This window comes from Lipophrys pholis (genome assembly GCF_963383615.2).
Source record: "Lipophrys pholis genome assembly, chromosome: 8".
Lineage (NCBI taxonomy): Eukaryota > Metazoa > Chordata > Actinopteri > Blenniiformes > Blenniidae > Lipophrys > Lipophrys pholis.
Genome location: NC_137630.1, coordinates 1776584 through 1798544, shown reverse-complemented (window position 1 = coordinate 1798544; position 21961 = coordinate 1776584). Strand labels below are relative to the sequence as shown.

Genomic DNA, 21961 nt, shown 5'->3' with positions numbered 1-21961 from the left:
AGAGCAGGTGAAGCAGGTGAAGTAGATAGAGCAGGTGAAGTAGATGAAGCAGATGAAGCAGGTGAAGCAGATAGAGCAGGTGAAGTAGATAGAGCAGGTGAAGTAGATGAAGCAGATGAAGCAGGTGAAGCAGGTGAAGCAGGTGAAGCAGATAGAGCAGGTGAAGTAGATAGAGCAGGTGAAGCAGGTGAAGTAGATAGAGCAGGTGAAGTAGATGAAGCAGATGAAGCAGGTGAAGCAGATAGAGCAGGTGAAGTAGATAGAGCAGGTGAAGTAGACAGAGCAGGTGAAGCAGGTGAAGTAGATAAAGCAGATGAAGCAGGTGAAGTAGATGAAGCAGATGAAGCAGGTGAAGCAGGTGAAGCAGGCGCTTTCCTTTGGCCTTCCTCACTGGACTACTGTACTTACAGTCTCTGGAAGTGGACCAGGAAGACCAGGGAGGGGGGGCATTTTGGATTAGGTCTGGTTAGACCGACTGAACCTCCTGGAACCTTTAATGGAGTCTTTAACTCCTGGCTGCAGGAGGTTCAGTTGAACCTGGATCTGAAAGGATCTGAGAGGATCTGAAGGGTTCTGAGAGGTTTCCACGGTGTTGCTCTGTCCATTGGAGGAATAGTCAAGGTTTAAGGTTTGAAGAGTGGAGGAATAGAGGTTTGAGGTTTGAGGTTTGAGGGAGTGGAGGTTTGAGGTTTGAGCAGTGGAGGTTTGAGGTTAGAGCCGTGGAGGTTTGAGGTTTGAGGTTAGAGCCGTGGAGGTTTGAGGTTTGAGGTTAGAGCCGTGGAGGTTTGAGGTTTGAGGTTTGAGCAGTGGAGGTTTGAGGTTTGAGGTTTGAGCAGTGGAGGTTTGAGGTTTGAGGTTAGAGCCGTGGAGGTTTGATGACAGGAAGCTGCTGTGGTTTACATGCTGGAGTTTAATGAGAAGCTCTTCACTGACGTGGCAACACTCCCAAACCTCAACTTAACCCCCCCCCCTCCCCCTCCCCCTCCCAGGAATATAATGAGCCGCCATCCTTCATTGTGCCTCTGTGCTTTTGGGCCACGGTGATAACTGCTGGATGAAAGCCTGGGTGATTTAGAGGCTCTCCCTCTCTGGATCCTGGAGACAGTGGCTGTACTTATGCAGAGCAGCATGTTAATCACTCATAATGATCCTCCATATTCATGAGACGAGTGCTGCATTCCCCCGCGCCGCCAGCGAGGCGGGCTGATAGGACGCCGCCATGAGACGAGGGGCGCACAATGAGGCTGTGGGGGAGTGAGGTGGGAGTCTTCTGTCAAACACGGCTCCGGTCCGGCCCCAGCCTCCACTGGGTGACTGTCACCGGTTTACCCAGGCTCAGCAGTGTTAATGGAGGCTTATCTCCCCCCTCCTCACTGAGTGAGTCACCAAACTCACTGCCAAGCCGAACTGTGGGGGCTGCAGAGGCTATAAATACGCCTCCTTTCACCAGGATGACTCACTTGTGGGACAGAAATCTCAGTTTCTTCACATCAAGCAGGTCCCGGCTGCAGCGCCGCACCATCTCACACTCTGATTGGATTCCAGCTCAGATTCCACTTTTCATTCAGCCCCTCGGTGACAACAGCCTTTAAAATGTAGTTCACCTCTTTATCCCAACGCCTGCAGGACTTCATCGTCACATTATTCTACTTCAGGACATTCCCAACGTCACATGAAGCAAACGGCCACAGTCACTAACCAAACAGCCCAGTGTACAAAATACTCCAGAAAATAATTAGACAGATAACTTTTTTATACATATTTCATACAACTTCACAAAGAAGAGGCAACAAACGAAAAGACAAGATCAAAAATAAACATTTACTTATAAAAAAGGTAAAAAGGCACTTTGAAAACTACAAAGTACTCTAGTTCTATAAACTATTTTCGTAGTAGTTACCATTTCAATGTTTTTTTATTGTCGGTACAAAACATTTGAATTTAATGAAATATTTTTGTTCGACGTTCATTTTTCTTGAATAAATTCAGTAAAGATTGAACAGTGAGTATTTGAGTCGTGACATAAGAAGTGAAATAAGAATTGATCATAGATCAAAAACTTTGTAAACTTATTCCAATTGCAGTCTGATCCACAAGTGACTTATGATGGCAAATCTATAAAGTAGATTACATCACGTCGTTTGTACTTATTATTGTGAGCAAAAGTACAATTATATACATAGAAATAAGAAAAACGAAGTACTGATACCCATAAATCCTTGTTGGAGAAGAATCATGGAGGAAAACAAGGCCCAGCTGAGAACAACCCAGGGGAACCCAGAGGGAACCTGGGAGAACCAAACATCAACAAGAGCAACACTCAAAACCAGAACACCAGGACCAGAGGCCGGGACCGCCAAGCGGACCGAACCGTCCCGGATCTGTCTCCGTGATCCAGATTAACAAAGCCAGACGTACTCAGTCCTTGAGAAGCAGCATGAAGCAGGGCGTCAACTCACTAACTCAACCCGGCTTTTCCCTTCGTCATCAGTGCACGTTCACAAAAAAGGGGCGGGGCTTACAGTGTCTGACCAATCACATGGAGAAGTCCTGCAGTTGGTAGTTGTTAGTCCAGGTCTACCTTCCTGTCTGTGTTACGTTCAGTATCTTTTCCCTCTGTCCTCATGTCCTATTGTCTTCATATCGTGTCCTCGTCTTGTGTTGTTGTGTCCTTGTGTCCTATTGTCCTTGTGTTGTTGTGTTCTAGTGTCCTGTTGTCTTCATGTCGTTGTGTCCTTGTGTTGTTGTGTCCTTGTGTTGTTGTGTCTCTTTTGTCCTCATCTCGCTGTGTCCTCGTGTTCTTCCTTATGCTCCGTCCTCTCCTCTGATTGTTGTCAGCTGTGCCTTGTTCCCTCTTGTGAGTCTTGTCTTCTCCAGTTGTGATGATGTGTTTTTCATAATCTGGATTGTTCCGTGTCTTTGTGCTTCTATGTCCTTCTGTGTGCATGATTGTGTGTTTTATGTGTGTGTGTTTGTGTCTTCTTGTGTGTGTTTTAGTGTGTACTGACCTCCGGCCTTCAGGTGGCGCTCTGTGTCAGGTTAAGGTTTTCATGTCTCTGCTCCCTCACAGATTTTATGCAGCTGAAATCTGCATCGCTCTGAACTTCCTCCATGAAAAGGGAATCATCTACCGCGACCTGAAGCTGGACAACGTTCTCCTGGACCAGGACGGACACATCAAACTCACAGACTACGGCATGTGCAAGGTAACACTTGTGTTCAGCAAGTTCTCCCCCTGCTGGCGGTTGTCAGTAATGCAGTAGAGCACCCTTATTGATAACCGGGAGCTTCTCATCCTGTTTTTATTTGTTTTTCATGTCTCACATGGTTGACATGGACTCTTTCTGTCTTCTTCCTCCTCCTGCTCCTGCTCCTCCTCCTGCTCTTCCTCCTCCTCCTCCTGCTCCTCCTCCTGCTCCCTCAGGAGGGCATCAGACCTGGGGACACCACCAGTACGTTCTGCGGTACTCCTAACTACATCGCCCCTGAGATCCTGCGAGGAGAAGACTACGGTGAGTAACAAAGCGAAAGGTGACTGGTTTCCTTCAGGTGGCGCCGGCGCTCCCAGCCCGTGGTCCTGGTCAGTCTGGTGTCGGACATTCGGTCACGGGCCAGAACCGCCTCTGTCGCAGCATGCAAAGCCCCCATGTGCTCCACCTCGGACACCAGCCTCGTTGTATGGCAGGTTGCCGGCGCCTCCAGCCCCCACTGTGGTTATTAGTACGTGAGACAAACTGATGGTCACATGACGAGCAGTCCAACAGTGTTCGAGTCGGCTGGTCTCAGACGGTGCATGAAGACAGTGTCCGTCCTGCTGCTGGCTGACTGTCCTGCTGTGTCCCCAGGCTTCAGCGTGGACTGGTGGGCGCTGGGCGTGCTCATGTTTGAGATGATGGCCGGGAGATCCCCGTTCGACATCATCACCGATAATCCTGACATGAACACGGAGGAGTACCTCTTTCAAGGTGAGCACACTGCTCTCTGGATTACAACCAAGCTTCTGAAGCTGGGATTACAAATATGTGTAAAGTCTAATCTGAAACTCGAATCTCTGAAACCTGAACCTGGTCCTTTATTGAGGATTATTCATTCAAATGGGCTTTTTCACTTTTTGTGTTTTCTATCTTAGTTGTGGATCGTTGAGCGTTAACAGCTGTTTGGGTTTCCTCCTTATAAAAACATGATGAGAATATAGAAAATATTTATGTCTTACAAAGTGGACGTAGTACTGTGAACACGTGTGTGTGTGTGTGTGTGTGTGTGTGTGGGGGGGGGGGGGGGGGGGGGGGTCTAAAATCATGCAGTCTGACAGGGCCTCTACTACCAAGGACATTTACAAGCCTGTGTGGAACTTTAGCATGTTCTCTTCAAGAGTTTGATGTAATTGGCTGCTGAAGCTGCTGAGGCTGCTGAGGCTGCTGAAGCTACTGAAGCTACTGAAGCTGCTGAAGCTGCTGAAGCTGCTGAAGCTGCTGAGGCTGCTGAAGCTACTGAAGCTACTGAAGCTGCTGAAGCTGCTGAAGCTGCTGAAGCTGCTGAGGCTGCTGAAGCTACTGAAGCTACTGAAGCTGCTGAAGCTGCTGAGGCTGCTGAAGCTACTGAAGCTGCTGAAGCTACTGAAGCTGCTGAAGCTGCTTTCATTTGGACCGACTGGCCGGCTGCCAAACAGCGAAGCACCTGAACACAGAACAGACGGACGAGGAGCCAAACTTTATTACTATCAGCTACTATAATACCAGTAAAGAATATTGTGTTGATATGATGTGGTTTACATGGAAGAGGCGTCAGTCCTCGTCCTCACATTGCTTTTCCTTTCCAGCTTGAGCTTGTCCTTCTGCCTTCGGTACCAGAAGTAATTGGTCGTATGAAGAAAGCTGAGATTCCAATAGATTCCATCTCACTTTGCCTGTTGAGGGTTTTTTTTCCATCGAATGTATTTATTATAATAAATCAGCTTAGCTTGTGGAATTGTACCTGTAAGTTGTAGGCCTGCTTTAGTAAAACCAGTCATTCAAAAGCCTGATTCAGACTCTTTCTGGTTCTGGTCTACCACCTGCTGAGTTCATGTCAGATCAGTTAATTGTTTAAAAGCAGTTTGAATATGGACTTGGTACTGTTGAAGATTTTAAAGTACTTTCAGTCACAGATCATTGTGTTGTTCTGGTCTCACCTGTGGAACTGGGTAAGTATTCATGGTTCTACTTTAGTCCAGCCTTATAAGTCCAACTTGACAGAGTCGGAGCTTCTGAGTCCTAATTAGCTCCTGCCATGTCTGGAGAGCCTCAAGGCTCTGTACTCGGCCCTCTGTTTCATTGATATAGCACTTTTCCACTGTGTAAGCAGTCCCCAAAGCACTTTACACTGTCAATCACATTCACCCATTCACACACACATTCACACACCAATGAGGCAGCTACCATGAAAGGCCCATGAGCTTCTCACTCTGAGGTGAGAGTGATATTTCAATATATTTATATATGTAGGTGGCCTCAAGGTGTTCATGGTTGATTACAGTCATACAATAATTGTTTACACTGAGAGTGTGAATGTGACTGATCATATAAAGCTGGTCTGGACCTGGACCTGGGCCTGGAAATGTGAGCTGGGATTAGACCGTCATGAGACATGTTAGGTTGTGGTTTTAACAGTGTGGTTTTAACATTGTGGTTTTAACAGTGTGGTTTTAACAGTGTAGTTTTAACAGTGTAGTTTTAACAGTGTGGTTTTAACATTGTGGTTTTAACAGTGTGGTTTTAACATTGTGGTTTTAACAGTGTGGTTTTAACAGTGCTGTTTTAACATTGTGGTTTTAACAGTGCTGTTTTAACAGTGCTGTTTTAACATTGTGGTTTTAACATTGTGGTTTTAACAGTGTTGTTTTAACAGTGTGGTTTTAACATTGTGGTTTTAACAGTGTGGTTTTAACATTGTAGTTTTAACAGTGTGGTTTTAACATTGTAGTTTTAACAGTGTGGTTTTAACAGTGCTGTTTTAACATTGTGGTTTTAACATTGTGGTTTTAACAGTGTTGTTTTAACAGTGTGGTTTTAACATTGTGGTTTTAACATTGTGGTTTTAACATTGTGGTTTTAACAGTGTTGTTTTAACAGTGTAGTTTTAACAGTGTGGTTTTAACATTGTGGTTTTAACAGTGTGGTTTTAACAGTGCTGTTTTAACATTGTGGTTTTAACATTGTGGTTTTAACAGTGTAGTTTTAACATTGTGGTTTTAACATTGTGGTTTTAACATTGTGGTTTTAACAGTGTAGTTTTAACAGTGTAGTTTTAACATTGTGGTTTTAACAGTGTAGTTTTAACATTGTGGTTTTAACATTGTGGTTTTAACGGTGTGGTTTTAACATTGTGGTTTTAACATTGTAGTTTTAACAGTGTGGTTTTAACATTGCGGTTTTAACAGTGTAGTTTTAACAGTGTGGTTTTAACATTGCGGTTTTAACAGTGCAGTGAACACTGCATCCACAGTTGTTGGAGAGCAGACATTGGTGTTGGTTGGACGAAACTGTAGTTGTCTTGGTATCTGTGTTTCCTGGAGCCATATGGTCCTGTTCAGAGCCCCCCATCCCCCCCATACCCCCCCCCCCCCCCCCCACACCGCCCCCGCCCCCCACCCGCCCCGCCCCGCCACCCACACACTCCTCTAGAACAGAAATTCCTCCATACTACAGTGTGACGCATTATGCCTCAGCTGTGACTGTCAGGAGCATGGCGCGACACCGCGGCCAGCATCTGCCACCGGCGCCGCCCTCCTGGCGCTGCTACCGGTGGAGCAGCGGGTTCCTGGATCAGCACCTGCCAACGGAAAGCAGCCCGTTGCTGTAGGAGCCGCTCTGCCATATGCCACAGAGCGAGACATGATGCCAGTCCAGCCCTACTTTGGGTTGCTTCCTGCCATGATGCCAACCTCAGACAGACACCCGGAGACTGGCAAGCGTAGGATTCAGGAAGAAACTCAGCCACTACACGCTCTACACGCTCTACATACTCTACACGCTTTACATACTCTACATGCTCTACATGCTCTACACACTCTACACGCTCTACACACTACATGCTCTACACGCTCTACACGCTCTACACATTCTACACACTCTACATGCTCTACACGCTATACACACTCTACATGCTCTACACGCTCTACACGCTCTACACACTCTACACGCTCTACACGCTCTACACGCTCTACACACTCTACATGCTCTACATGCTCTACACGCTTTACATGCTCTACATGCTCTACATGCTCTACAGGCTTTACATGCTTTACATGCTCTACACGCTCTACACGCTCTACACGCTCTACATACCAAATCCGCTGGGAAGAAAAATCCTCATGCTGAACTGCCCGTCCATTTTCAATGTCCCCATCAGCCCGTTAGTGGACACATCCACACCCTCTGTCCCGACACGTCAGTAGAGACCCAGAGCTGCTGACTGAGACACAACTCAGTTTACTCGTTTTGACATTTTAGCTTGTTGAAAAATGCAGTTCATCTTCCATCCAATAGGGGGCGCTGTAGCACCCCTACTTCACACAGCCTGGAGCAGCTGCTCCTCATTGTAACATCAGGAGTCATTCCACCTGCTCTGGGAGAATTAATGTCGAGCAGTGATTGGCTGCTCTGTCTTATCGATGAGATGAAGCTCTGCTAACCCAGTCCCACCATTCCCACCGTCAGACAGAGCAGAACGTCTGCTCTTCAGCCCCCCTCTGGGGAGTCTGCATCGTCTCCCTGAGAGAGACACTGATGATTGTCAGAATACCAGGAGGACATGGTTTTAGACAGAAAGTGGTTTTTCAGGTGTCCATCCCAAAAATATGGGCGTCCAAGATGTATTTCTCATTTCATTTTGGAAGTGAAAAATAAGATAGATCATAGTTCCATAATATAATTAATACCACTTGTGTGGATTCTGCAGATATAATCTCACAGCATCTTGGAAAGAAAATTCCTCCTCTTTGCTTCAGCATTTGAACGCATCACGGTGAGTCACAGAATTACGGCCCAATCAGAGGCCAGCTTTCAAAACGTATACCCACATGGTATCAATTGACCAATCACGTCTCTTGTTACTGGGCGTCAGTGGCGGCCGTGCATTTCAGACCTCGTCCTTCACTAGTGCTGGTCTGACTCAATCCACCCCCCAGTAACTAGTTATCATGCAGTAATGCAGTATAAAAAGTATTTGTATCACAGATAGTCAGAATAAATACCTTTATCTACAGTGGTGGACCTGGCTGGTGTTCTGTCCCTGGATGAAGACTGTTTATGATGAAGACTGTTCATGATGAAGACTGTTTATGATGAAGACTGTTTATGATGAAGACTGTTTATGATGAAGACTGTTTATGACGAAGACTGTTTATGATGAAGACTGTTTATGATGAAGGCTGTTTATGATGAAGACTGTTTATGATGAAGACTGTTTATGAATGAAAGAAATCAGAGTTCCCGTCTCTCCTTCTGCTGCAGCAGCATAAAAAAGCAGCTGATATTCCAGAAACTTCTGGGGGTCGAGGACGGAGACAAACGTCAGCTTTTCATGGTCGTAACAAAAATATAATGACAAATAACATAATCCTGAATCCTGCCAAGGAAGTTGTAGTGACTAGTGAGAGCAAGTAAATTATACCAGACCTCGGTGTACTTGGAGTGCTGCGGTGCGTTCAAAGACCTCTTGGAAAAGAACTTCTTGAAAATAGTTTTGATAATAAATCTGCAACCAAATGTCTTTAATTCTCCTCCAGCCATTGTAGTTTGACTAAACCTCTATTAAATCAACACAACTATACTTTGTTCATGCAGCTGCTCCAGATAGAGTCAGCTCGCTGGAGACTGAACTCTCTGACCGTCCAATCAGAGGGCAGGAATATGCTGACGTCCAGTGACGTGCAGTGAGGTTCCTGGCTGGTGAGGCACTGACTTCATCACAGTCAGATTTACAAACATATGAACCCTAAAGAGGATCTTATTCACCATTTGATTGGCAGCAGTTAACGGGTTCTGTTTAAAAGCTCATACCAGCGTTCTTTACACATACAACCTGGAGCACACAAAAAAGCACATTTAATAAAACAAAACGTTATTATGGTCTTACCTTTACTTAGAAATGAAGTCGAGAGGAAAAAATAAACGATCGCTGCCGCTGCACTTGACTTGCTAACTGTAGCTTGTTGTCACTTATTCTGCAGCCGAGGAGTCGCAAGAAGGATCCCTGGGATCACTAGCGCCCTCTACCATGAGGCAGGAGAACTGCGTGCCTCACCCAGTGCGTCTTCACAGCCGTTTTATGATTGCTCAGCACAAGAAACACGTTACACACATACAGTTGTTGACAAAACACACTGTACATTATATACCTCAGTTAACTAAACTATGGAAATTTATAATATAATTCATATAGCAAAAGTGTTAGAACATTTTAACAGCGACATACAGAGAGATAGCAATCCGTGGTGAGGCTCAGCTGGCTGCTGCCTCACCGCAAGTCTCTTCTCAGTATTTGAACGGTAAATGTGAAAATTCAGCGATTTTGAATAAAAATAATCTAAAACTGGTGAAGTTAAATGGAAAATAACTTTATAGTATAATCACTGGATACATATAACAATTTAATTATTTTTTTTTCTTTTTACATTTTTTTTCTTTCCATGATGGCAGGTGAGGCACTGCCTCCCCTGACTGCACGTCACTGCTGACGTCACCCTCGGCCTTCTAGAAGGTCCTGAGTCGTCAATATCTAAATGTGATTGGTTGAAGCAGCAGCGTGACCAACACTTATTTTACACTGCAGACATTTGCAGAACTGAATCTGAAGGCCTCAGGCAGATTTCTTTACCCGGCAACAGGTGATGGCTGGACTGTGATTGGTTAAAAGCTTTAATAAGGAAGTTCAGTCTGGAAGCAGCAGTCAGGAGAGAAACTATGAGAGGAAGCAGACAGACAGTTTGGAATTATTTAGGAAGTATTAAGAAGTATTGATGGACCAAATATGAACAACATCAGTCTGATTCTGATCTTTTTCTTAGAGAAGACCTTGCAGGCCCTGACGGCCCGCCACTGCTGGGCTTAATAAAAAATGGAAATCAGTTGTGTGTTGTGTACACGAGACGATAATTCACGATATTTTGACGAAAAAGAATGTATTTAGAAAAGGTAGCCGGTGACAAGTCGTGGTGGACGTTACATATTTTCGGGCCTTTGAGCAACACGTCTGCTGGTTTTTCATCCGTCTTTTCCAAAAATTGACCGTTGAGATGACGGCTGGACGGCTCGCTGCCTAAAACCATGCAGGAGGGTCAAACTTGTTTTAGTTCATGTTCCTGCAGTTCTGTCAGGTGTGATCATGAACCTCATTATTCCAGATTAACCCTCGTGGAGCCAAACAGACCTGGAACAAGTCAAGAACTAAAACCTCCTTCAGAGCCTCAGAGACCAGGATTTATTTTATTATGTTAAAAAGATCGATCTGAATCTGATCTCCTCTCTGCTGCAGCTCAGAGCTGAACCCACCAATCACCATCATTTAAGAATGGGCGGGGCATTTTCCTAGAGATCTGATTGGTCAGGAGGTGGAGCTCTGACCTCTTATCCAGAACATAACCTGCTCCGGAGCAGGTTAGACTTTCAGTGTCAGTTACCATGGTGATTTATCCTGGTGAGAAGTGAGCGAGAGTCAGTGTGTGTGTGTGTGTGTGTGTGTGTGTGTGTGTGTGATAGAGAGAGAGAGAGAGAGAGAGAGAGAGAGAGAGAGAGAGAGAGAGAGAGAGAGAGAGAGAGAGAGAGAGAGAGAGAGAGAGAGAGAGGAGAGAGAGAGAGAGAGAGAGAGAGAAGAGAGAGGGAGAGAGAGAGAGAGAAGAGAGAGAGAGAGAGAGAGAGCTGTGAGAATCGTTCCGAGGAGGTGTGGTTTAGTTGCTGTTCCACCAATTGGTCAACAATATGAGTGACTGATATCATATTAAATGAATCAGCGTCATTTGAGGTTCGGATCTCGAGGAGCTTTTCAATCGTCCGTCTCCAGACCTGCTGCTTTGATAAGTCCGCTCCAGTTTGTTCTGCTGTTTCTACCAGATGTCGTGATGGAGACAATGAGTCTCTGATTATTAACTCTCTCACTTCTTAAAAAAAGATTAAAAAACAGTTTATTTTAAGTCTGTTGAGGCACAGTCCTAAACTCTTTGAAAGATGATTGAAGAGTTCACTAAACTCAGACTAACTGTCATTTCCAGTAAACCAGCAACAAAACTAACCCTGACCGAGGACTAGCAAAGCTTCTCCTTGTATTTGTTTACTGGTATGTACTGGCTGTTTGAACGTACTATAGCTTTCACCACTAGGGGGCTCTCCGTTCACTAGCTGTTTGAATGCACTATAGCTTTCACCACTAGGGGGCTCTCCGTTCACCAGCTGTATGAACGTACTATAGCTTTCACCACTAGGGGGCTCTCCGTTCACCAGCTGTATGAACGTACTATAGCTTTCACCACTAGGGGGCTCTCCGTTCACCAGCTGTATGAACGTACTATAGCTTTCACCACTAGGGGGCTCTCCGTTCACCAGCTGTATGAACGTACTATAGCTTTCACACACTAGGGGCTCTCCGTTCACCAGCTGTTTGAACGTAGTATAGTTTTCATCACTAGGGGGCTCTCCGTTCACTAGCTGTTTGAACGTACTATAGCTTTCACCACTAGGGGGCTCTCCGTTCACTAGCTGTTGAACGCACTATAGCTTTCACCACTAGGGGCTCTCCGTTCACCAGCTGTTTGAACGTACTATAGCTTTCACCACTAGGGGGCTCTCCGGTTCACCAGCTGTATGAACGTACTATAGCTTTCACCACACTATGGGGGCTCTCTCGTTCACCAGCTGTTTGAACGTACTATAGCTTTCACCACTAGGGGGCTCTCCGTTCACCAGCTGTTTGAACGTACTATAGCTTTCACCACTAGGGGGCTCTCCGTTCACCAGCTGTATGAACGTACTATACTTTCACCACTAGGGGGCTCTCCGTTCACCAGCTGTATGAACGTACTATAACTTTCACCACTAGGGGGCTCTCCGTTCACCAGCTGTATGAACGTACTATAACTTTCACCACTAGGGGGCCTCTCCGTTCACCAGCTGTATGAACGTACTATAACTTTCACCACTAGGGGGCTCTCCGTTCACCAGCTGTATGAACGTACTATAACTTTCACCACTAGGGGGCCTCTCCGTTCACCAGCTGTATGAAACGTACTATAACTTTCACCACTAGGGGGCTCTCCGTTCACCAGCTGTATGAACGTACTATAACTTTCACCACTAGGGGGCTCTCCGTTCACCAGCTGTATGAACGTACTATAACTTTCACCACTAGGGGGCTCTCCGTTCACCAGCTGTATGAACGTAGTATAGTTTTCACCACTAGGGGGCTCTCCGTTCACCAGCTGTTTGAACGTAGTATAGTTTTCATCACTAGGGGGCTCTCCGTTCACCAGCTGTTTGAACGTACTATAGCTTTCACCACTAGGGGGCTCTCCGTTCACTAGCTGTTTGAACGCACTATAGCTTTCACCACTAGGGGGCTCTCCGTTCACCAGCTGTTTGAACGTACTATAGCTTTCACCACTAGGGGGCTCTCCGTTCACCAGCTGTTTGAACGTACTATAGCTTTCACCACTAGGGGGCTCTCCGTTCACCAGCTGTATGAACGTACTATAGCTTTCACCACTAGGGGGCTCTCCGTTCACCAGCTGTATGAACGTACTATAGCTTTCACCACTAGGGGGCTCTCCGTTCACCAGCTGTTTGAACGTACTATAGCTTTCACCACTAGGGGGCTCTCCGTTCACCAGCTGTTTGAACGTACTATAGCTTTCACCACTAGGGGGCTCTCCGTTCACCAGCTGTATGAACGTACTATAACTTTCACCACTAGGGGGCTCTCCGTTCACCAGCTGTATGAACGTACTATAACTTTCACCACTAGGGGGCTCTCCGTTCACCAGCTGTATGAACGTACTATAACTTTTCACCACTAGGGGGCTCTCCGTTCACCAGCTGTATGAACGTACTATAACTTTCACCACTAGGGGGCTCTCCGTTCACCAGCTGTATGAACGTAGTATAGTTTTCATCACTAGGGGGCTCTCCGTTCACTAGCTGTTTGAACGTACTATAGTTTTCGCCACTAGGGGGCTCTCTCCGTCTAGAAAAGGCCAGATGGTTGTAATGTTTGTTCGTCTTTAAATGAAGTTACTATTGAGTGAAGCTGAATAATGATGAAGAGCCACCCTCAGAACTTCACCACCAGGTGCTGCTGGTTGTGATCCGTGTTCTCTTTGGTACTGATGAAACGACGACCCGTGTGTGGCCGTGCCAGCTGCTGCTTCCGTCAGTCATCTTCACGGGGATCTGCTGAACCACCTCTTGAGTTTAAGTGAAGGTAACCAGATGGTAGAACTGCTCTGGTTCCCTCCAACGGTCCAGCAGGAGGACAAAGTGTCCAGCAGGAGGACAAAGTGTCGGCTGCAGTGGGAATCTGCGGCGGCGTTGGGTTTTAGGGAGAGACGGTTATTCAGTGGCGTTTTGTTCTCGTCAGTTTGACATTGTTCAGCTGTGGGAGTCTCAAGGCTATTAGTAGCAAACGAAGTGAGAGAAAGAGGAGAATGGTGTCCTGTGTTTGTCCTCCCACACAGCGGACATGGTCACCCACAGGCAGGTTGGCTGTGAATCATCCTCCTCCTCCCTGCTCTCCATTCTTCTTCTCACTGTCTCTCTTCTGTCCCTCCCTCGTTTTGTGCCAACAGTGATTCTTGAGAAGCCCATTCGTATCCCAAGGTCTCTGTCGGTGAAAGCTGCCAGCGTGCTCAAGGGCTTTCTGAACAAGGTGAGAGCAGCCTGCTGCATCAGAACCTCTCAATGGACCCCGGCCCGGCCCGGCCCGGTTCCACCGGCCGTTCATTGCCCATGGATCAGCTTTTAATGTGAAAATACAGGAAGTTCAGCATTCAACAGATATTTACCACCTGATTCAGACAATGTAAAAGGTAAACAGAGGTTGGTTCTGAATGGAAATCATGTCAACATCATTTATCTCATGTTTCCTATAAAGATCCATAATAAAGTCATTCATTATGAACAGCCACACTTTTAATCTACAAACATGTCTGCTGTCTGTGACCAAACCAAAGCAGGTAGAGATGTGGTTTCTATTCTGTGACTTCTGATCAATTTAAAAGTGTAAAACCTCCATCAACAGAAGAGAAAATACTGAAAGAGAAATCAAATCACTTGTATTGATGCTGTCCTGATCAAAATGCTTCACAGCTTAAAAGCCACACGGTAACAGGAGACATCAGGACCAAATACAATAAAACTGTAGAAATAAACAGGAACAAAACTAAGATACTAAAATTTACATCTAATAGAAAAGGAAGAAGATAAAATAAGATATGATGTGACCGTGCCGCTTTAAGACCCATTTCAACAGACTGACAACAGACACAATGACAGAACACTTCCAATTACACATCGATCCAAACACCTTCCCACAAGCAAGCGGACCTGAGCAGCACCTCCGACAAACAAACATCAAACAAACAAATACATAGATAAGCAAGAGGACAACAGAAGTAAATGACTTTGACATTTGAAGGATGGCGGGAAAAGAGCAAAGATGTTGATATCTGTACTTCTATATGCTTACATCTCTAGGTCTATAATTCTGCTTCTATATGGCTATATTTCATCTTGTATGTCTATAATTCGATTCCAAAATGTCCATATTTCTAGTACTATATGTCTATATGAACACTGACATATATACTGATTTGATAGCAGATTTTTCAGTTTCTGCTGGAATCAGCTGATTATCTGTGACATTTCATGAAAAGTCGGATATAAAGTGTAAAGTGTGTGCGTGTGTGTGTGTGTGTGTGTGTGTGTGTGCGTGTGTGCGTGTGTGTGCGTGTGCGTGTGCGTGTGCGTGTGCGTGTGTGTGTGTGTGTGTGCGTGTGTGCGTGTGTGTGCGTGTGCGTGTGCGTGTGTGTGTGTGTGTGTGTGTGTGTGTGTGTGTGTGCAGGCCTTCACTGCTGACACACACACGGTGTGTGTCAGCATCTTCCCCAGAATTGTGTTGATAAATGATGCAGAGGCCGTGCACACGTAAACATGAACAGACATGTTGTCGTGATGAAACGTGTTGATAGACGTTCTCTCTGGAGCGGCGGCGGGGGGGCGGTCTTGGGGCGGCGGCGGGGGGGCCTTCATCTTCCTCACTGGCTGCTTTGCTCTCTGCAGGATCCCAAGGAGCGGCTGGGGTGCCAGTTTCAGACGGGCTTCATGGACATCAAGTCACACACATTTTTCCGCAGTATCGACTGGGATCAGGTAAGATCTGTTTCAAAACCAAACAGCCACACATGAGGACCTGAGAGAGGACAGTTAAAAACCTCCTCATCACATATTAATCAGAGAGAGGTAGTGAGCGCCTGCTGAGGGAAGCCCGCCCTGCTGAGGGAAGCCCGCCCTGCTGAGGGAAGCCCGCCCTGCTGAGGCTCTGGATGTTGTTGATCACAGCTTCTTGTGAGGCCTAGTGCACGTTGCACCATGCGTACAGCTTGTGGTCGGATTCTGCTGGAGATTGAATTTCTCAGCCTGGTGCGTCTGTATGCTGATGATATTCCATTGCTTTCACTGGAGCCCAACCAGCACATCGACTGCTGTTATTCACCTTCACAGTGTTTCCACCGCTGCTTTGCTCTTCCAGTCCAATCCATCTTTATTCACCAGGCACCGAAACAATCACAGGGACACAAAGTCAGAATGTCTTCTCCACTAAAAGAGAAAAAACTAAACTTTTGATCAACACAGCCTGATTACTTCCCTTGTTTAAAGACGTTTCTCTATCTGTGAGAAATATGAGAATCATTTAATATTTTCTCCTGAGCTGATGTTTTATTTAAAAATGACTTCAGTCTGTTGAAAGTGTCCCTTTGCTGAAGTTTTTGATCAAATCAATACCAGATTCCTGAATTTGACCTTGAGAAAGTGAAAAACTAAAAGTGCTTGGTGATATTTATGTTGTTGGTGTGGCATGCAGAGCTTTGTGCTCCAGACTCCACCTCCTTCCAAATCTGTTTATTGGGTCAGTTTCAATGTAAATCACTTTAAACTGGTGTGTATCAAAGGTGAACACTCAGTCACCAGTACCACTCAGACCACTAGTATGGTCCCAGATTACAAACGGTACAAAGCAGTTCCAACTGTTTCTAAAGCTGCTTTCAGGCTTTCTGCAAAAGGTAGCGGCCTCACAGTTGTTCTCTGTTCATGTGTTCACTAGTGAGAGGAACTCAGTTGTTCTCTGTTCATGTGTTCACTAGTGAGAGGAACTCAGTTGTTCTCTGTTCATGTGTTCACCAGTGAGAGGAACTCAGTTGTTCTCTGTTCATGTGTTTTACTTTTGCTGTTCGTTTTTTCTGTTTTTGTTTCTTTTACAAAATCTATTCTGAAAAGTTCAAATACCATCTTGGAGCCTAGCTAACCCTAACCCTCTGACCACCACCAACCACTCACTCTCTCACCCTCTGACCACCACCAACCACTCACTCATTCACCCTCTGACCACCACCAACCACTCACTCATTCACCCTCTGACCACCACCAACCACTCACTCATTCACCCTCTGACCACCACCAACCACTCACTCTCTCACTCTCTCACCCTCTGACCACCACCAACCACTCACTCTCTCACTCATTCACCCTCTGACCACCACCAACCACTCACTCTCTCACTCATTCACCCTCTGACCACCGCCAACCACTCACTCTCTCACTACATTCCCCCTCTGACCACCGCCAACCACTCACTCTCTCACTACAATCACCCTCTGACCACCTCTTCTCTAATTTAAGACTGCGGTGGAAGTTGGTTTGCAATGCACTGCCCCCTGCAGTTTGGGAGCGGGAGCCGTGTGTAGTATAAATGGCATACACGTTCTCTCATGATTCCGCACATCTAATTTCCGCACGTCGTGCACGTGCGTCAAGCATAAAACAGCCTTTAGGGTGCTTCTGTTTAAATCGCCCATCGCCAGAGCTGCTCAGTGATTGGTTTAATGTCCCTTCTGGCTGGTTCTGGTGTTTCTACGAGATGTTGAGATGAAGACAACAGGCAGTAAGTCTGTGATTATTAACTTATTATTATTAATTGTTGTAATGTGGTTTATAAACGCACTGTATTTAAATAAAGTTAACATTGGCTGAAATTAAATACAAATGAAGATTTAACCTGAGAACTTTACCAATAGTGACTGATGGTCACACATGGCTTCCTGTGGGCTCTCCACCTTCCTGTGAGCTCTCCACCTTCCTGTGGGCTCACCACCTTCCTGTGAGCTCTCCACCTTCCTGTGGGCTCACCACCTTCCTGTGGGCTCACCACCTTCCTGTGGGCTCTCCACCTTCCTGTGGGCTCTCCACCTTCCTGTGAGCTCTCCACCTTCCTGTGAGCTCTCCACCCGCAGGAAGGTTCTTAATCGTGCAACGTGATCTGGGTGATGGTGCTCAGACTGACACCCCCGCCACCCGGAAACGGATAAGAGGGCGAAGATGGATGGATGGATGGATGGATGGATGGATGGATGGATGGATGGATGGATGGATGGATGGTCACACATGGTATAACTACTCATGCAGTCACTGTGAGAAATTCATATTGAGTTATTGAGTGATGCTGGTAACGCAGGGGGGGAATTAAAAGGTTGCAGAGAGCAGGTAATGCAAATAATAATGCAACAGCAGACTACAACTACATCTCCAGGTAAATAAATACCAGTAATGATAAAAATAATAGAATAATATAACCGTGAGTCAGATATAAATACAACAAAGAGTGAAGGTCAAAGGTTAAACATGTAAAGCAGGAGGTCAAAGGTTAAATATATATCAACAGGAGGTCAAAGGTTAAACATGTAAAGCAGGAGGTCAAAGGTTAAACATGTGAAGCAGGAGGTCAAAGGTTAAATATATATCAACAGGAGGTCAAAGGTTAAACATGTAAAGCAGGAGGTCAAAGGTTAAATATATATCAACAGGAGGTCAAAGGTTAAACATGTAAAGCAGGAGGTCAAAGGTTAAATATATATCAACAGGAGGTCAAAGGTTAAACATGTGAAGCAGGAGGTCAAAGGTTAAACATGTGAAGCAGGAGGTCAAAGGTTAAATATGTGAAGCAGGAGGTCAAAGGTTAAACATGTGAAGCAGGAGGTCAAAGGTTAAACATGTGAAGCAGGAGGTCAAAGGTTAAATATGTGAAGCAGGAGGTCAAAGGTTAAATATGTGAAGCAGGAGGTCAAAGGTTAAACATGTGAAGCAGGAGGTCAAAGGTTAAACATGTGAAGCAGGAGGTCAAAGGTTAAATATGTGAAGCAGGAGGTCAAAGGTTAAATATGTGAAGCAGGAGGTCATGCAGGGTTCAGAGTTTTTAGTAAAATCGTTTGTTATTTTAAGTTGAGGTCGAGGGGTGTGTTGTCGGCAGCTGCTGAAAGTAACTAAAAAGTTACTTGTAATCTAACTTACTTTTCAAAATAAGTAATCTGTAAAGTAACTAAGTTATTTTTAGTAATCTGTAATCAGATTACTTTTTCAAGGTAACTGTGGTAACATTGTTCATATTCCAACACAAAACGCACTCACATGGAGGCGGAGCTTCACACGGGGGCGGAGCCTCAAAATAATTCAATGGAAAATCTAAAGTACAGGACGAGCTCTGAGGACGCTCTGTGTCGTAATAAAGTGAAATTGAGTGATCAGAGTGCCGTCTGTTGTCCGTTGTATTAATATCAGGCCCACTCCCACCTGGACAAGGGAAGTGGCACAGTTAGGATCCTCTTCCTGGACTTCTCTAGTGCCTTCAACACGATCCAGCCCCTCCTGCTCCAGGATAAACTAAACCCCATGGGAGTGGACCCCTACCTGGTGGCCTGGATCTCCTGCTACCTCACCGACAGGCCACAGTACGTCAGGCTGAAAGACACCACGTCTGATACTGTGATCAGCAGCACTGGAGCCCCCCTAGGGCACAGTGCTGGAGCCCCCCCTAGGGCACAGTGCTGGAGCCCCCCAGGGAACAGTGCTGGACCCTTCCCTAGGGCACAGTGCTGGAGCCCCCCCTAGGGCACAGTGCTGGATTCCCCCAGGGAACAGTGCTGGAGCCCCCCAGGGCACAGTGCTGGAGCCCCCCAGGGCACAGTGCTGGACCCCCCCCTAGGGCACAGTGCTGGAGCCCCCCCTAGGGCACAGTGCTGGAGCCCCCCAGGGAACAGTGCTGGACCCTTCCCTAGGGCACAGTGCTGGAGCCCCCCCTAGGGCACAGTGCTGGATTCCCCCAGGGAACAGTGCTGGAGCCCCCCAGGGCACAGTGCTGGAGCCCCCCAGGGCACAGTGCTGGCCCCTCTTCTCTTCACCCTGTACACCTCGGACCTCTGTTTCCACTCAGAGCTGTGTCACATACAGAGGTACGCTGATGACTCAGCCATCGTTGGATGCATCAGGGAGGACAGAGAGGAGGACAGAGAGGAGGACAGAGAGGAGGACTATAGGAGTCTGGTGGGGGACTTTTCCGTCTGGTGCCACAGTAACCACCTGGAGTTCTACACCTCCAAGACGAAGGAGCTGGTCATAGACTCTGGGAGGTCCAGACCAAAGCCCAGACCAGTCCTACTGGAGGGAGAGGAGGTGGAGGCTGTTGACTCCTACAAATACCTGGGACTGTGGCTGGACAACAAACTGGACTGGTCAACACACACCAGCCACCTGGACAGGAAGACACAGAGCAGGTTGTCCTTCCTGAGGACACTGCCGTCCTTCAACATCTGCAGCAAACTACTGTGGATGTTTTATCAGTCTGAGGTGACCAGTGTCCTCTTTTACACCGTGGTGTGCTGGGGACAGCACATCCCAGAAGGACACGTCCAGACTGAAGCCGGACTCTCTGGTGACGGTAGCAGAGGCACGAACACTGAAGAAACTGCTGGACATTCTGGACAATACCAGACACCCTCTGCACACCGTCATCAACAACCAGAGGAGCATGTCCAGAGAGACACTGCTTCTTCCCAAATGTGGGACAAACAGACTTAAGAAGTCCTTTGTCCCTCAGGCCATCAGGCTGTACAACTCCTCACTGGGGGGGAGGAGGGGACAGAGGACAGAAGGGAAGGAGCAGTAGCCGCTATCCACCTCATCCACCTCACCCTCCTCCATCTCACATCCCATAATACAAAACTGTGCAACATTTAATTGTCTCTTCACTGCAGATGATCCTCCTGGTTAATAATAGTGTCTGTAACCAACGAGCAGTTTAACCTTCGGCCACTTTCACTCCTAGATTCTGTTAGAGGCATAAAATAAGCAACCAGTCAACCTCCCTCTTCTCTAATCCGCCGCCAAACCAAAGAACCAAAAGACCTGGAGGAAAAGAAGGAAATAGCTTGAATTGACAAATGTCTACAAATAGAACAAGACACACACACACACACACACACACACACACACACACACACACACACACACACACACACACACACACACACACACACACACACACACACACACACACACACACACACACACACACACACACACACACCGTGGGTATAGATGGATGCCGCTGGCGGAGGAGCTCATTGACAGATCGTCTGTTTCATACGTGTTCATTGTACTCACATTTGATTTGTACGTTGACTTGCTTCTTTGGTTTTTCCAACATAAGATGGACTTTTGCCGGCTGATACCTGCAGGAATACTACACATAAGGCACATTACTCACTGAGATGATGCATTCTTGATTTGAGTCTTTACCAGTGAACAGATAAGAAGAAAAGCTGCTTTTATTTGATCTGAGCTCGTATCTGTAAAGTTTATTTCCAGTCTATGGTTTCACACAAGCCTCCATTGTTTGGTCCATCCTGAGCTGAGAGCTGAAAGGTGGTGACTCTAAAGCCCATGTCGTATGAGTCACTCCATCGCTGAGGTAGCCATCGGACCCCTTGGTGACTCTCCAGGGTCAAATGATCCTGGTCTGTTGGCGATGAACTTCTCCTGGTACAGTTTTACTCTCTACAACTTATTGTGCGACATCATGAGACGGGAGCACGGAAGCTAATTTCAAATAGATGGAGAACATTTCCCATCTGTTACTGTTGCTGTGTCTCTGGCGGTGTTTTGGGGGTGGAGAGGAGGGGAGCTGTTGTCAGACTGTGTTAATGAGTGCTGCCTCGCAGCCTGTGAAGTACACACCAAAGCAAACTGGGGAGGGAAATCAAAGCGCAGAGGAATCCTGAGCCGGCGACAAAGCTCCGGCGAAGCACCGGGGAAAACACGTCGACAAAGCTGCGAGATGTGCACCAGCAGCGCTCTCTGCCCTCAAACTAGAAAGCTGTCTCCAGACCTGACAGGCCCTGGCATGCCATTACTGTTGTTACCACATATTAATATTCATCAGACACCTCCTGAGGGAGCGCAGAGTTTTCTCTCTGAAGAGATGACACATTTGAATATCATTTACCTGCCGTCCTCTTTTATTCCCTCTCCAAACGCACTTCCTTAGTGCCAAAGAGCTGTCAGCCCGATCAGCTCCAAGAAGAGCCGGATCGTTTGGAGGCAGAGTAGAGACAGATTCCACTGAGTGAAGCAGGAAGCCAGGCCTCCATCACACACATCAGAGTCACCGTTCTACAGGAAAACCTCAACCACACATTTAGAATAGACATGAAGTGTGTTTACATGGACACCAAGGACGAGGAGCCCCGTCAGTGTGCCTCTTTAAAAGCCTGCAGATCAGCGAGTCACACTCATCTTGGTTCAGGGTCCAGACCTCTACACTCCAGTCATAATAAGCTCTGCAGTTAAACTTTAAAGTTCTTCTTTGTTTTGGGACAAAGTGTACGTGA

General features: G+C 46.5%; 1 protein-coding gene across 5 annotated transcripts in view; it reads left to right on the top strand.

The window, feature by feature from the left end:
- prkcz (protein kinase C, zeta) overlaps window positions 1–21961 on the top strand; it is a 125267-nt gene that overhangs the window by 61232 nt on the left and 42074 nt on the right. For all 5 annotated transcript variants that reach the window (XM_080468917.1, XM_080468918.1, XM_080468914.1 and 2 more), the window contains 5 exons: window positions 3071–3206; window positions 3425–3512; window positions 3846–3965; window positions 13814–13893; window positions 15306–15395. In XM_080468917.1, the coding sequence (XP_080325043.1) occupies window positions 3071–3206; window positions 3425–3512; window positions 3846–3965; window positions 13814–13893; window positions 15306–15395 (514 nt within the window). The remainder of the gene's footprint in view (window positions 1–3070; window positions 3207–3424; window positions 3513–3845; window positions 3966–13813; window positions 13894–15305; window positions 15396–21961) is intronic.